The sequence below is a fragment of the Sander vitreus genome, chromosome 3 (assembly GCF_031162955.1).
Source record: "Sander vitreus isolate 19-12246 chromosome 3, sanVit1, whole genome shotgun sequence".
Lineage (NCBI taxonomy): Eukaryota > Metazoa > Chordata > Actinopteri > Perciformes > Percidae > Sander > Sander vitreus.
In genome coordinates, this window is record NC_135857.1 from 36,993,009 (window position 1) to 37,008,008 (window position 15,000).

At 46.0% G+C, this 15,000-nt stretch overlaps 1 protein-coding gene across 3 annotated transcripts in view; it reads right to left on the minus strand.

Moving 5' to 3' along the window:
• ece2b (endothelin converting enzyme 2b) overlaps nt 1–15,000 on the minus strand; it is a 56,039-nt gene that overhangs the window by 15,261 nt on the left and 25,778 nt on the right. For 2 of the 3 annotated variants that reach the window (XM_078247243.1, XM_078247245.1), the window contains exons 5-8: nt 11,976–12,100; nt 9,285–9,431; nt 8,217–8,282; nt 4,636–4,824 (exon numbers count right to left, since the gene is read on the minus strand). In XM_078247243.1, the coding sequence (XP_078103369.1) occupies nt 4,636–4,824; nt 8,217–8,282; nt 9,285–9,431; nt 11,976–12,100 (527 nt within the window). Of the gene's footprint in view, nt 1–4,635; nt 4,825–8,216; nt 8,283–9,284; nt 9,432–11,975; nt 12,119–15,000 lie in introns of all 3 variants that reach the window. The other variant, XM_078247244.1, reaches the window with a different exon arrangement.

The following is a 15,000-nucleotide window of genomic DNA, read 5'->3' on the forward strand; positions in this document are numbered from 1 at the left end:
ACAGGTGAGAGAGAGTCTTGAGAAGTCTCTGCCTGTGCCGGTGGTGACTTAGGACACAGAGACAGAGACAGGTGAGAGAGAGTCTTGAGAGTCTCTGCCTGTGCCAGTGGTGACTTAGGACACAGAGACAGAGACAGGTGAGAGAGAGTCTTGAGAAGTCTCTGCCTGTGCCAGTGGTAGACTTAGGACACGAGACAGAGACAGGTGAGAGAGAGTCTTGAGAAGTCTCTGCCTGTGCCAGTGGTGACTTAGGACACAGAGACAGAGACAGGTGAGAGAGAGTCTTGAGAGTCTCTGCCTGTGCCAGTGGTGACTTAGGACACAGAGACAGGTGAGAGAGAGTCTTGAGATTGTGGAGAAGTCTCTGCCTGTGCCCGGTGGTGACTTAGGACACAGAGACAGAGACAGGTGAGAGGCTGAGAGTGTGAGAAGTCTCTGCCTGTGCCAGTGGTGACTTAGGACACAGAGACAGAGACAGGTGAGAGAGAGTCTTGAGAAGTCTCTGCCTGTGCCGAGTGGTGACTTAGGACACAGAGACAGAGACAGGTGAGAGAGAGTCTTGAAGTCTCTGCCTGTGCCAGTGGTGACTTAGGACACAGAGACAGGTGAGAGAGAGTCTTGAGATGTGGAGAAGTCTCTGCCTGTGCCGGTGGTGACTTAGGACACAGAGACAGAGACAGGTGAGAGAGAGATCTTGAGAAGTCTCTGCCTGTGCGGTGGTGACTTAGGACACAGAGACAGAGACAGGTGAGAAGAGTCTTGAGAGTCTCGCCTGTGCCAGTGGTGACTTAGGACACAGAGACAGAGACAGGTGAGAAGAGAGTCTTGAGATTGTGGAGAAGTCTCTGCCTGTGCCGGTGGTGACTTAGGACACATAGAGACAGAGACAGGTGAGAGAGAGTCTTGAGAGTCTCTGCCTGTGCCAGTGGTGACTTAGGACCTAGAGACAGAGACAGGTGAGAGAGTCTTGAGAAGCTCTCTGCCTGTGCCAGTGGTGACTTAGGACACAGAGACAGAGACAGGTGAGAGAGAGTCTTGAGAAGTCTCTGCCTGTGCCGGTGGTGACTTAGGACACAGAGACAGAGACAGGTGAGAGAGAGTCTTGAGATTGTGGAGAAGTCTCTGCCTGTGCCGGTGGTGACTTAGGACACAGAGACAGAGACAGGTGAGAGAGAGTCTTGAGAGGTTCTGCCTGTGCCAGTGGTGACTTAGGACACAGGAGACAAGAGACAGGTGAGAGAGAGTCTTGAGAAGCTCTGCCTGTGCCGGTGGTGACTTAGGACACAGAGACAGAGACAGGTGAGAGAGTCTTGAGAAGTCTCTGCCTGTGCCAGTGGTGACTTAGGACACAGAGACAGGTGAGAGAGAGTCTTGAGAAGTCTCTGCCTGTGCCGGTGGTGACTTAGGACACAGAGACAGAGACAGGTGAGAGAGAGTCTTGAGAAGTCTCTGCCTGTGCCGGTGGTGACTTAGGACACAGAGACAGGTGAGAGAGAGTCTTGAGAAGTCTCTGCCTGTGCCAGTGGTGACTTAGGACACAGAGACAGAGACAGGTGAGAGAGAGTCTTGAGAAGTCTCTGCCTGTGCCAGTGGTGACTCAGGACACAGAGACAGAGACAGGTGAGAGAGAGTCTTGAGATTGTGGAGAAGTCTCTGCCTGTGCCGGTGGTGACTTAGGACACAGAGACAGAGACAGGTGGAGAGGAGTCTGAGAGTCTCTGCCTGTGCCAGTGGTGACTCAGGACACAGAGACAGAGACAGGGTGAGAGAGAGTCTTGAGAAGCCCTCTGCCTGTGCCAGTGGTGACTCAGGACACAGAGACAGAGACAGGTGAGAGAGAGTCTTGAGATTGTGGAGAAGTCTCTGCCTGTGCCAGTGGTGACTCAGGACACAGAGACAGGTGAGAGAGAGTCTTGAGATTGTGGAGAAGTCTCTGCCTGTGCCGGTGGTGACTTAGGACACAGAGACAGAGACAGGTGAGAGAGAGTCTTGAGATTGTGGAGAAGTCTCTGCCTGTGCCGGTGGTGACTTAGGACACAGAGACAGAGACAGGTGAGAGAGAGTCTTGAGAAGTCTCTGCCTGTGCCGGTGGTGACTCAGGACACAGAGACAGAGACAGGTGAGAGAGAGTCTTGAGAGTCTCTGCCTGTGCCAGTGGTGACTTAGGACACAGAGACAGAGACAGGTGAGAGAGAGTCTTGAGAAGTCTCTGCCTGTGCCGGTGGTGACTTAGGACACAGAGACAGAGACAGGTGAGAGAGAGTCTTGAGAAGTCTCTGCCTGTGCCGGTGGTTTCCTCCGTGTTTGTGTGTTCAGCTTCAGATTTTCACCAGCTTACGTGGTTTGTAGGTTCTCTCTGTGTTCTGTCATTAAATCCTTGACCCTCCTGGTGTCCTCGGGTCTAATTTGACCCATTTTCAAAAAGTTTCTAATTACATCACAAATTTGGGTTTCTTTCAACCAAATTGTCAAAGAAAGTAAGGTGGATGGTTCCCTACGACGCTCTTCACAAGTTAAATAAATCATCAGGTCACTACTTTCTTTCAATTTGGGTGTTTTTAGTCAATTTTATAGCATATGAATTTTTTTTTAGAAATAAAAGAACATCAGAGAAAGCGCCGAGAAAAAAAAGACAAAAACAAGTGACCAAAACATCAAAACATTTCCAAAACAACACCTGCCGCGATATTATAGAGACTGTTATATTTCATGTTTGCACTACGTAACAGAAATGAAAACAACTCCACTGGGAACAGTGGCCTGTGGAGTCTCAGTGGAGTCGCTCTCAGTAATCCTGATTGTGTGGGAGCAGACTGCACCACCCGAGGGGGACACACAGAGATGAAAAACTAATCCCTGCTGTCTGCTTCAAACAGTCAGAAAGCTAAAGACTAGAGACTGAAGAAGACACTTCAAATGGTCAATAAAGCTCATTTCATTCCAGGATTGCTCCGGTGCCGCCGGCTGTCCGTCCCCTTCCTCTGTCTCGGGGTTCTAACCTCCGGCTGATTTGTGAGGACTCTGGTTAACTGCTCCTCAGATCTCTGCAGGGTAAATCCAGACAGCTAGCTAGACTATCTGTCCAATCTGAGTTTTCTGTTGCACGACTAAAACTACTGTTGAACGTCCACATGTTCCACCAAAACAAGCTCCTTCCTGAGACTATTTAGCAGAGGCACCGTGGCTCCGTCCGGAGCTTAGCCCCGCCCACGATGATTGTGATTGGTTTAAAGAAATGCCAATAAACCAGAGCAGGTTGTTCTCCCATCAAGGAATGCTGGGTGGACTAGACAGACCCTCCTCCACAGAGCTGTGGAGGAGGGTCTGGACATGCAAGATTTAAACCTGAACTAGAAAATGCATTTCCTGCAGAAAATGCATTTCCTGCAGAAAATGCTTGTGAATTGCTAAAAGCTAGACCAGATTCCCATGTCAGAGATGTTTCATAAGTATACATGTACATATGAAGTATATGTACACATGTACATATTTTATATGTACCATATGTATGTGTACATATGGTTCATCCACATTAACGATAAACGTCCAGTTTTACGATGAAGAAATCTGCGCTGACGTTTCTCTAAAACCTGATGTCTCCTCCATAAGCCATCCGTGTTTATATAACAACCTGTTATCTAACCTGTCTCTTGCCGCGGAGATGCAGACACATAGCAACAGCTCTTGGCTACTGTTGCCATGGTGACTCCGGAAACATCTGCAAAACCTAAAGGACGGAGAGCCGCCGCCGCAGCAGCAGAGAGAGAGACAGACTGCATCCTCCAACACAACACAGGGACACTGCAGACATCTCTCGGTCTGTATCCCCCAAAAACACAAAGACTTGTCTTAAGGTGGAAATAAATTATTAAAAAAAGACAATATTACATCCTTCCCAGCTCCAACCTCTCGGCAACAATATTCACATGTAGATTCAGAAAAGTAATGCGTCAAATCAGTCTGTAGTAAACACACAGTCCAGCTGAGGCAGATGAATGTCTTCTGCAGATGAAATAAACATGTAAATGTTTATTTATGTGACTAAAGCCCCTGACACACCAACCCGACGGCAGAAAAGCAGTCGGACTGATTATTCAGCTCCCATCGGTCCAAAAAGTGCCTCAGAACACACCTGACGCCGAAGCAACGCCGACTTGAGCGTACGTTCTGTTCTGCGCGAGACTAATCTGTATTGTATGCATCTGAAGACAGAAACAGGCCGTGCAGCTGCTGAATCTGTCTTCATGTCAGATCAACAAAGGTCAGTTTAGAAGATTTTCATCAGATTTTGAGAGACTCTAGTCACGCTCATCCTGCTTGTCATTTCCAGGTTAGCTCTCCACCAATCAGATGGGTCATTGAGTACGACTGCCCGCCCTCCGACGCAACAAGTCAGGTCGGCCAAAATGAAGGCCGACAGCTCCTCCAACGGACGACGGCACAGAACACACCGAACAGACTCGAGTCTCTGACCTCGCCAGACTGGCCGATAATCTGGTTGGTGTGTCAGGGCCTTTAGAGACCTTGGGAAGATGTGGGTCACAGCGTGAGACCAGTAGAGAACCCTGATTTAAGGGACACGCGGGACAAGATCGAGTTGGGAGTGAGTTTTGGTTTCCAGTGTCGGTGCCTCACCTGCAGTTCAGAGATGGTGATTTTGTGGTAGATCTTCTCCTCGTCTCTCCGTTGGTCCTGCGGGACGGTGATGTTGGCGAGCGCCGTCTCAAAGTCCAGGATCTGCTGCATCAGAAGCAGCGTGGTGCTGCGCTCGCCGCCCAGCAGCGTCCCCAACTCCACCATGTAGTCCAGGTACGCCACTAACACCTGCACGTTACACATACAGACATTTCTTTAATCAAACATCTGCAAACACTGGACTGATGTTAACAGGTTTTATTGTAGCTGCCAGACTCATTTTCCCTAACTGGAAGAGTCCAAATAGACCAGACATTACAGACTGGCTTAAAAGCATAACTCTCGCCAAAGTGCAACCTAGGGTCTTTTTGTAAATGTACCCCAGTCAAACTTTCGTTTAAAAGCATAATCGGGACAGCAGCACCACTTTTAAGATGTACCGTATTCTAGTTTTTGGGTCAAATGGCCTTTTGAATGGGAGTGCTAGGGACGCTACTATGATCACATCAAAATATCTATGTTTAAACCACTAAGAAGGCTCCACACAACATGAGACTTTGCTCCAAGTATCACCAGGGACTCTACACCTTAACCACAGCACTGACAACACTGGTTGTGTACTAACAAGGTTTTAACAACTCACTGTGGCTGTTTTTCCAGTCGCCGTTCATCTCGCCAGTCAAAAATAGTCGATCTCTGAATGGAACATAACAGGGAGGAGGGTAAAGATGGAAAGCTCCTAAAGCTTAGTTCCATATAAATGCACGGATGATTTGTTGTTTTGTCGTTACTGAAAAACAATATTGACCTCGTGGTTGAAACAGGAGCCTCATAGAAGAATGAGTTAAATGAATTAAAAGTGGTGCTTCCGTCCTGAATATGCTTTTAAACTAAAGTTTGACTCCGGTACATTCACAGAAAGACCCTAGGTTGCATTTTGGCGAGAGTTATGACAGAGATATCGGCCTTTGAACTTCTGATCGAAAGGGTGCAGAATATTCCAAGCCAAAACAGGCAAGCATGGATGTCTTTTGAATATAGTATTACCACTGACTCTTAGAGGGGAGGTGGGGCATTGGTGCATAGAGGATAATTATGGATGTGCAGGCACACTTATGTGTGAGGGGTGGTGATGGCGCAGTGGATGTGATACATATCCACTGCCTTTGGTGTGGGAGATCTGGGTTCAAGTCCCACTGACATACATCAACCAATGTGTCCCTGTTCCAGATAAATGACATGTAATGTCATGTTTATATTTGTGGGTAACAGTGTATATGTAATGGGTATGAGGATGCTGCGCAGGTTCCTTTTTTTGGCTGCCTTTTATTTGTTTTATTTCATTATTTTATATTGTTTGTATTTTCAAATGTGAGATAGAGAGACACACAAACACACTTAGAATATCATAAGAAAGTTGATTTATTTCAGTAATTCCATTCAAGAAGTGAAACTTGTATAATGTTCCTTGTAAACTTGTAAATTCATTCCACACAGACTGATATATTTCAAGTGTTTATTTCTTTTAATTTTGATGATTAGAACTGACAACTAATGAAAACCCCAAATTCAGTATCTCAGAAAATTAGAATATATATATTAGTGACAAGGTTCAATATTGAAGACACCTGGTGCCACACTAATCAGCTGATTAACTCCAAACACCTGCAAAGGCCTTTAAATGGTCCCTCAGTCTAGTTCTGTAGGCTACACAATCATGGGGAAGACTGCTGACTGGACAGCTGTCCAGAAGACGACCATTGACACCTTGGACAAGGAGGGCAAGACACAAAAGGTCATTGCTAAAGAGGCTGGCTGTTCACAGAGCTCTGTGTCCAAGCACATTAATAGAGAGGCCAAGGGAAGGAAAAGATGTGGTAGAAAAAAGTGTACAAGCAATAGGGATAACCGCCCCCTGGAGAGGATTGTGAAACAAAACCCATTCATAAATGTGGGGGAGGTTCACAAAGAGTGGACTGCAGCTGGAGTCAGTGCTTCAAGAACCTCCACGCACAGACGTAAGCAAGACCTGGGTTTCAGCTGTCGCCTTCCTTGTGTCAAGTCACTCCTGAACAAGACACAGCGTCAGAAGTGTCTCACCTGGGCTGAAGACAAAAAGGACTGGACTGCTGCTGAGTGGTCCAAAGTTATGTTCTCTGATGAAAGTACATTTAGCATTTCCTTTGGAAATCAAGGTCCCAGAGTCTGGAGGAAGAGAGGAGAGGCACAGAATCCACGTTGATTGAAGTCCAGTGTAAAGTTTCCACAGTCAGTGATGGTTTGGGTGCCAGGTCATCTGCTGGTGTTGGTCCACTGTGTTTTCTGAGGTCCAGGGTCAACGCAGCCGTCTACCAGGAAGTTTTAGAGCACTTCATGCTTCCTGCTGCTGACCAACTTTATGGAGATGTAGATTTCATTTTCCAATAGGACTTGGCACCTGTACACAGTGCCAAAGCTACCAGTACCTGGTTTAAGGACCATGGTATCCCTGTTCTTAATTGGCCAGCAAACTCGCCTGACCTTAACCCCATAGAAAATCTATGGGGTTAAGGTCAGGGAAGCAAACTGGTCTGACCTTAACCCCATAGAAGATCTATGGGGTATTGTGAAGAGGATGATGCGATGCGCCGGACCCAACAATGCAGAAGAGCTGAAGGCCACTATCGGAGCAACCTGGGCTCTCCTAACACCTGAGCAGGGCCACAGACTGATCCACTCTACGCCGCATTGCTGCAGTCATTCAGGCAAACTAAGTACTGAGTGCTGTACATGCTCATACTTTTCAGTTGGCCAACATTTCTAAAAATCTTTTTTGTATTGGTCTTAATATTCTAATTTTCAGAGATACTGAATTTGGGGTTTTCATTAGTTGTCAGTTCTAATCATCACAATTAAAAGAAATGAACATTTGAAATATATCTGTGTGATGAATGAATATAATATACACATTTCACTTTTTGAATGGAATTAATGACAAATGAACTTTTTCATGATATTCTAATTATGACCAGCACGTACGTACGTACGTATATATATATATATATATATATATATATATATATATATATATATATATATATATATATATATACACACATATATATATATATATATACATATATACACACACACACACACACATATACACACACACACACACACAGTACCAAAATAAATAAATGTTAATGACAAAAAACTGCAAACAAGGGATTTTCCCCCAGTGTGGGATTAATAAAGTCGCATAATAATAATAATAAAGATGCACCAAAAACAAAATTCTAAAAAGTTATAAAAAGGCAACATAAATGTTAAAGAAAGTCAGATTTTTTTGATGCCTTAATTCATCAGATCAACAAACAGCTTTCTTTAATCATACATCTGAAATTTCAACACATTAACATTTCTTCATATCAAAAAACAACCCGCTAAAATCGGTTTAAAAAAAAAAAAAAAGGTAAAAAAGTGCAAAACAATTGAAAGAAATGCCAGTAAAATGAATAAATAAAAACCTTAATAAGATCATCAAAACATTTCAGGAAAAGACCTAAAAACAGCTGAAATGTATATTGATACATTCTCACCTTCTCATTGGCTGTCTTGTTGAGGTAATAGTCTCTAGACGGCAGGAAGATCCCCGATTGGTCCACCTGGACAGAGATCAACAGGTGACTGAATCACAACTACAGATCATCAGATATCTAACGGCCCTGACACGCCAGGGAGCTTGTCCGTTGCCATGGTGTTTGGCTGTGAGTTCAATACTTTACTGCCATATCAACACAGTTAACAGTATATACAGACAATATATACAGGAACATACAGTACATAAAATACAATCACATAGACAATCATTCAAACCAGTAAAAGGCTGTACAGAACTTGTGCTATTGCAACTTCCCATAAAGTGTCTTGTGCAGTATATAAACTGCATTTGAATAAGGTGAATTTAGTCCAGGTTTACTCGGCACCGAAGCACCACCTGGGTGACCTGCAGACCAATCTACTCGAAGGACCACCTGGGTGACCTGCAGACCAATCAGCTTGAAGGACCACCTGGGTGACCTGCAGACCAATCTACTCGAAGGACCACCTGGGTAGCCTGCAGACCAATCAGCTTGAAGGACCACCTGGGTAGCCTGCAGACCAATCTACTCGAAGGACCACCTGGGTAGCCTGCAGACCAATCTACTCGAAGGACCACCTGGGTAGCCTGCAGACCAATCTACTCGAAGGACCACCTGGGTGACCTGCAGACCAATCTACTCGAAGGACCACCTGGGTGACCTGCAGACCAATCAGCTCGAAGCACCAGGAGTGTTTTGAGAGCACCATTACCCGTGTTTTCATATTATTGTCAAGATAATTTTAAGCATTTGCAGACTTTATGGCCGCACTGTACATCTGGTTAGCCAGACTACTAAAGATTTAAAGTTTATTTAGATAATAGATAACCTTTCCCGTCATTGTCTTAGTATCTGTGCAATGACAATGCAGTGAGTGTGTTTGTGAGACTCACAACTGAAGGTACATTAGAAATAAAAAACAAGATAGACGATAAATAGCTAACAAACTATAATAATGTAAAACATAAAACATTTGAACATGATATTATCTCTTCATACTTCATAGACTCTGTGGTTGTGTTTTACCTGGATAACATTGCTGTTGGAGTTTTTGGGATCGGCACTGACTCCGACACTGAAGAAAGGCTGAGCTCTGTACGGTCCAGAAACCACCTTCAGGACCTCCATGAAGTTCTCCTTCTCCCAGGGACCCGTCATGTTCCAACCCCCGATCTGCTCAACCAATCACAGGACAAACAGACCCAATCACAACCAGGGGACAACAACAAACAATCACAGGACAAACAGAACAAAAACATACTGATGATCCACATTATCTGTGATCACCTTAGTTTATTCATTTTTTAAAACATTTTCTCTCTCTCTTTTCTTTCTTTCTACACATATGCACACATACATACATACATACATACATACATACACACACACACGTATTGTGTATTGTACGAGTCTGTACAATACAAGTACTTGTATAATCTTAAATCATGAACCTAGCTGTCAGCTGTGTTGCCTGGGTGATTGGGTTTTTTTGTAACCATCCTTGTCACATTTTTTGTAGTTTTTCCGATATTTTTGTCGCGTTTTACGTCTCGTGTTTCAGGTTGACGTCACTAAAGACAGCGCTGAAACAACAGTGTGTGCTGGCTGAGTGATACGGTCACCGTGGTGACCTGGGGCCTCATGTATAAAAGGCTGCGCAGCTTTCATACCAGAAGATGGCGTACAGCCAAAACTTGAAAAGTACCTACGCACAGAAATATTCTCACGTATAAAACCGGGCGTACGCCAGGTCCTGCACCTTTCCTTTACACATCACAATCAACGAGAACTTCAACGCACGTGAACGAGCCACCGACCCCGTCTTGCCTCCTCCCATAAATTAATATGGAAGTTACTATAAATGCGCCCCGACGTCATTCTTTGTCCAATCACAACGGGTTATCCCGCTGCAGACGGGAAAAAACACTTCACCGACTGTGAGGTTGAGGTGCTGATCACGGAGGTGGAGGAGAGAACAAAAATGTTCTGTTTGGAGGTTTGTCATCTTGGATAAGCAATAAAAGAAAATGCCCAGAATAGCAAATGGTGACCGGTCAGTGAATGCACCGAACCATTGCAGAAATTAAAAAAAAAGTCTAATGTTGAGGTGCAAATCAAGAGAATAGTGTCAGCGCCACAGCAGTTACAGAACAACATGCATCTCAGTGTCAGTCCACATTACGCACAATCAGCATTTTGAACTGACTGATGTAAAGCCATTTATTTTCTAAGTGTTAGTAGCACTAAATCCAGCGCGAGGGAGACCCGACTCAGAGGAGGAGAGGTTAGTGAGGCCAGCGTCTCCACGGCAGGTGATCCGCTGCCACGCATGATGAAATCATGAAATAGTAAACAGGACTACAGTAACAGAAATATGTGCAGAATGAAGACAGTCAAGACGGCCCAGTGTTTGGTGGACCGGGTACACCTTGTTCACTTAACAGCCTACAAATCATCCACGGGATCAACTACGCATCACATGAGTTTGCCCCCCCGACACAGCGTTGTTCCTGGGGAGATGGATCCGTGCGTCCCGCCTCCTGTACACCATGGATGTCTGAGCCTCAGCAACTAAAGACTCACAGACACTATTGCATTTTCCGTGCCGATCTTTCTGTTGCCTGTAAGATATTTCATCTATGGGAACTCCAGAGGATGACTGGAAGTATGTTCTAAGTGGATTCATCATTTATTTCCCGTCTTCATGTTTAACAGAGGTTACGTAGTCTGCAAATTAAACGGTTGATAGTGTGAAAGATGTGAAACATTTTCCACATAATATGATCAAACTTTTATGGAGTACTTTTCTATCGCACCGTTGTGACGAAAAGAGAGCTGAGCCAGAAGGCGAAGCTCTCCATCTACCGGTCAGTTTTTGTTCCTACCCTCACCTATGGTCATGAAGGCTGGGTCATGACCGAAAGAACAAGATCCAGGGTACAAGCGGCCGAAATGGGTTTCCTCAGGAGGGTAGCTGGCGTCTCCCTTAGAGATAGGGTGAGAAGCTCAGTCATCCGTGAGGAGCTCGGAGTAGAGCCGCTGCTCCTTCACGTCGAAAGGAGCCAGTTGAGGTGGTTCAGGCATCTGGTAAGGATGCCCCCTGGGCGCCTCCCTAGGGAGGTGTTCCAGGCACGTCCAGCTGGGAGGAGCTCTCGGGGAGACCCAGACTAGGTGGAGGGACGTCCAGCTGGGAGGAGGCCTCGGGGAAGACCCAGGACTAGGTGGAGGGACGTCCAGCTGGGAGGAGGCCTCGGGGAAGACCCAGGACTAGGTGGAGGGACGTCCAGCTGGGAGGAGGCCTCGGGGGAGACCCAGGACTAGGTGGAGGGATTATATCTCTAACCTGGCCTGGGAACGCCTCGGGATCCCCCAGTCGGAGCTGGTTAATGTGGCTCGGGAAAGGGAAGTTTGGGGTCCCCTGCTGGAGCTGCTACCCCCGCGACCCGACCCCGGATAAGCGGATGAAGATGGATGGATGGATGGATTTTATGGAGTATCAGCGGCTATAATTAGGTTTTTTCATAGACAACGTCACAGACGTCTGCCAGTAACTGTAGTGGAAACTTTACTTTGTGATCTTTGGTGATTTTCGGCACTTTTCACTTTGCGGACGTCCCGCACATTCTCACGTCAAGTTCATTTGTTATACATCACAAAGTGTCCGTGAAAACCAGCGTACGCAACGTTTATACATGAGGCCCCAGGTGATGTGGTTACCTTGGCGATAAGGTCTATGAGCGGCTGAGCTCCGAGCTCTTCGATCCTCACTGTGTTGAGACAGGACAGGTAGTAGGACTGAGTCTTCCTCTCCGCCTCGCTGCTGCCGTTGAACGTCCCGTTCTCTGGAAAAACCACACCAACTGTCAGTGGATAAAGTCAAGGCACAGGTTTGTATTAGCACTGAGTTTTTAACCCGTGTGCAACCCGTTCTCACTCTAAACTCATAAAATATGGATGTTTGGACAGTGGCCGTCAGCGCCTGAAGTGACGAAAAAAGCGTCCTTCAGTGCATTTGTAGAACGTACCGGGGAGAGCAGCAGCTACACGGGGATTGAAGATGACGTAGCACTAAGAGCGACTAGAGTAGCGAGTGGTATGAAAGCCCAAAAATCCACATAGGGAGGTTGGTCGGGTCAAACAACATAGGACTTTCACCCAGGAGACCGGGGATCGGGTCCCGCGTCTCACGTTTCCTAAACCCAACTGTCGCTTTCCTCTTTTCTTAAACCCAACCGTCCCGTTATTCCCACGTGTCACGGAAACGTAAGCCCACCCACAACCTTTTCCTTAGCCTAACTGCGTCAAAAGGGACGTCAATAGTCCCGACCAAGCACGTTTAGATAAAGCGCGTTATATGACCCTAAAGGAGACTTTTAGCCTCAGTAACAACGACAAAGGCAGCTGACCAAGCCTCCATATTTTAGGAGTTCGGAGTGAATCTGTTGCCCTTGTGTTGTCTTCACCGTCGGCCACAGTCTGGGTCAAAATAGAAAAATGCGCTTTTTAGGAACTTTTTCCAACGTTTTTATGCTTTTTTTATGCTTTTTGCACCTTTTTTTTTTACGTTTTTGTCCCTCTTTTCAACACTTTTTAAATGCATGGTCAATAAACCTAATAAAATGACATTATACCTAATTTTTGAGTTTGAAAAAAAGCAGAAATTATGAATTATTTTGACTAATAGAATAGTTAAGCTCAGAGGATGTTGAGTGGATCACAGACTGGTTTATGTCAAAGTTTGGTCAGTTTGATGCTGTTTTGAAACCATTTCAACTTTTTTTCTAATGTTATCAAATTAAATAAAACATGGATGTACATGTTGTCTGGGTTCCATCCAACGTACATACATGCATCCAAGTTATTTTGGGGCAATTTGGTCGTTAAAAAAACCCACATTTCTGATATAAAAAACTTTGAAAACGAAACACAAGTGTTAAATATTTCAACATCTTTTTTCTCTCGTAATACTCAGACCTTTAATGCATTTCTTGTTTCATTTTCTGAAAAAAAACGAAACAACAGATCCTCACTCCCATCTGGCAAAATATGGAGGCTTGGTCAGGAGCCTTTGTCGTCGTTATTGACGCTTAAAGTCTCCTTTAGGGTCACATAACACGCTTTAACTGAACGTGCTTGGTCGGGACTATTGACGTCCCTTTAGAGCTATAAGTAAACGTGCTTGGTCGGGACTATTGGCGTCCCTTTAGCGCTATAAGTAAACGTGGTCGGGACTATTGCCGTCCCTTTAGAGCTATAAGTAAACGTGCTTGGTCGGGACTATTGTCGTCCCTTTAGAGCTATAAGTAAACGTGCTTGGTCGGGACTATTGACGTCCCTTTAGAGCTATAAGTAAACGTGCTTGGTCGGGACTATTGCCGTCCCTTTAGCGCTATAAGTAAACGTGCTTGGTCGGGACTATTGGCGTCCCTTTAGCGCTATAAGTAAACGTGGTCGGGACTATTGACGTCCCTTTAGAGCTATAAGTAAACGCGCTTGGTCGGGACTATTGTCGTCCCTTTAGAGCTATAAGTAAACGTGCTTGGTCGGGACTATTGACGTCCCTTTAGCACTATAAGTAAACGTGGTCGGGACTATTGACGTCCCTTTTGACGCAGTTATGTTAACGAAAAGGTCGTGGGTGGGCGTACGGTTCCAGGACACGCAGGAAGAACGGGACGGTTAAAGACACACGTGGGACAGGATCCCCCGCTCTCCTGGGTGAAAGTCCTGTGTTTGACCCATCCACCCCCCCGACGAACCTCCTTACATCCTCCTCTCTAAACCCCGTGTAGCTGCTGCTCTCCCCGGTGCGTTCTACAGACGCTTTTTTTCGTCACTTCTGACGCTGACAGCCACTGTCCAAACGTCCGGATTTTACGAGTTCGGAGTGAAACGGGTTGGACGAAAACATTGACAAAAAAGCAACTAAACGTTTCAAAAAAAAAAAAATAAAAACTGATAATAACATTGCAAAAAGCCACAAGAATGTCTAAAAAAAAAGTAAAAAAAAAAAAAAACAACATGTCTCCCTTTGGGTCTGTCTCTCTCCCCTCTCTTAAACGCAGCAAAAAAGTAGAAAACTGAAAAATAGAAAATCCAACACAAACTGTCAGTGGATAAAGTCAACGCACAGTTCGGATTAGTACTGACTTTTATTCGCTCGTAAAATTCATACCTTCATTTTGTGTTTCGTTTTCTGAACTCAAACAGGCGACCAAGCGTTTAAATAACATCGCAAAAAGCCGCAAGAATGTCTAAAAGAGTAGAAAAAAGGACAAAAAAGTAGAAAACCCCCCAAAACAACATCTGTCTCCCTCTGCGCCTGGTTCTGCCCCCCCTCACCCAGCAGGTGCTTCAGCAGCGCCTGGTTCTGCCCCCCCCTCACCTACCAGGTGCTTCAGCAGTGCCTGGTTCTGCCCCCCCCCCTCACCCACCAGGTGCTTCAGCAGCGCCTGGTTCTGCCCCCCTCTCACCTACCAGGTGCTTCAGCAGCGCCTAGATTCTGCCCCCCTCACCTACCAGGTGCTTCAGCAGTGCCTGGTTCTGCCCCCCCCTCACCTACCAGGTGCTTCAGCAGCGCCTGGTTCTGCCCCCCCCCCCCCAGCAGGTGCTTCAGCAGCGCCTGGTTCTGCCCCCCCCCTCACCCAGCAGGTGCTTCAGCAGCGCCTGGTTCTGCCCCCCCCTCCTCACCCAGCAGGTGCTTCAGCAGTGCCTGGTTCTGCCCCCCCCCCTCACCCAGCAG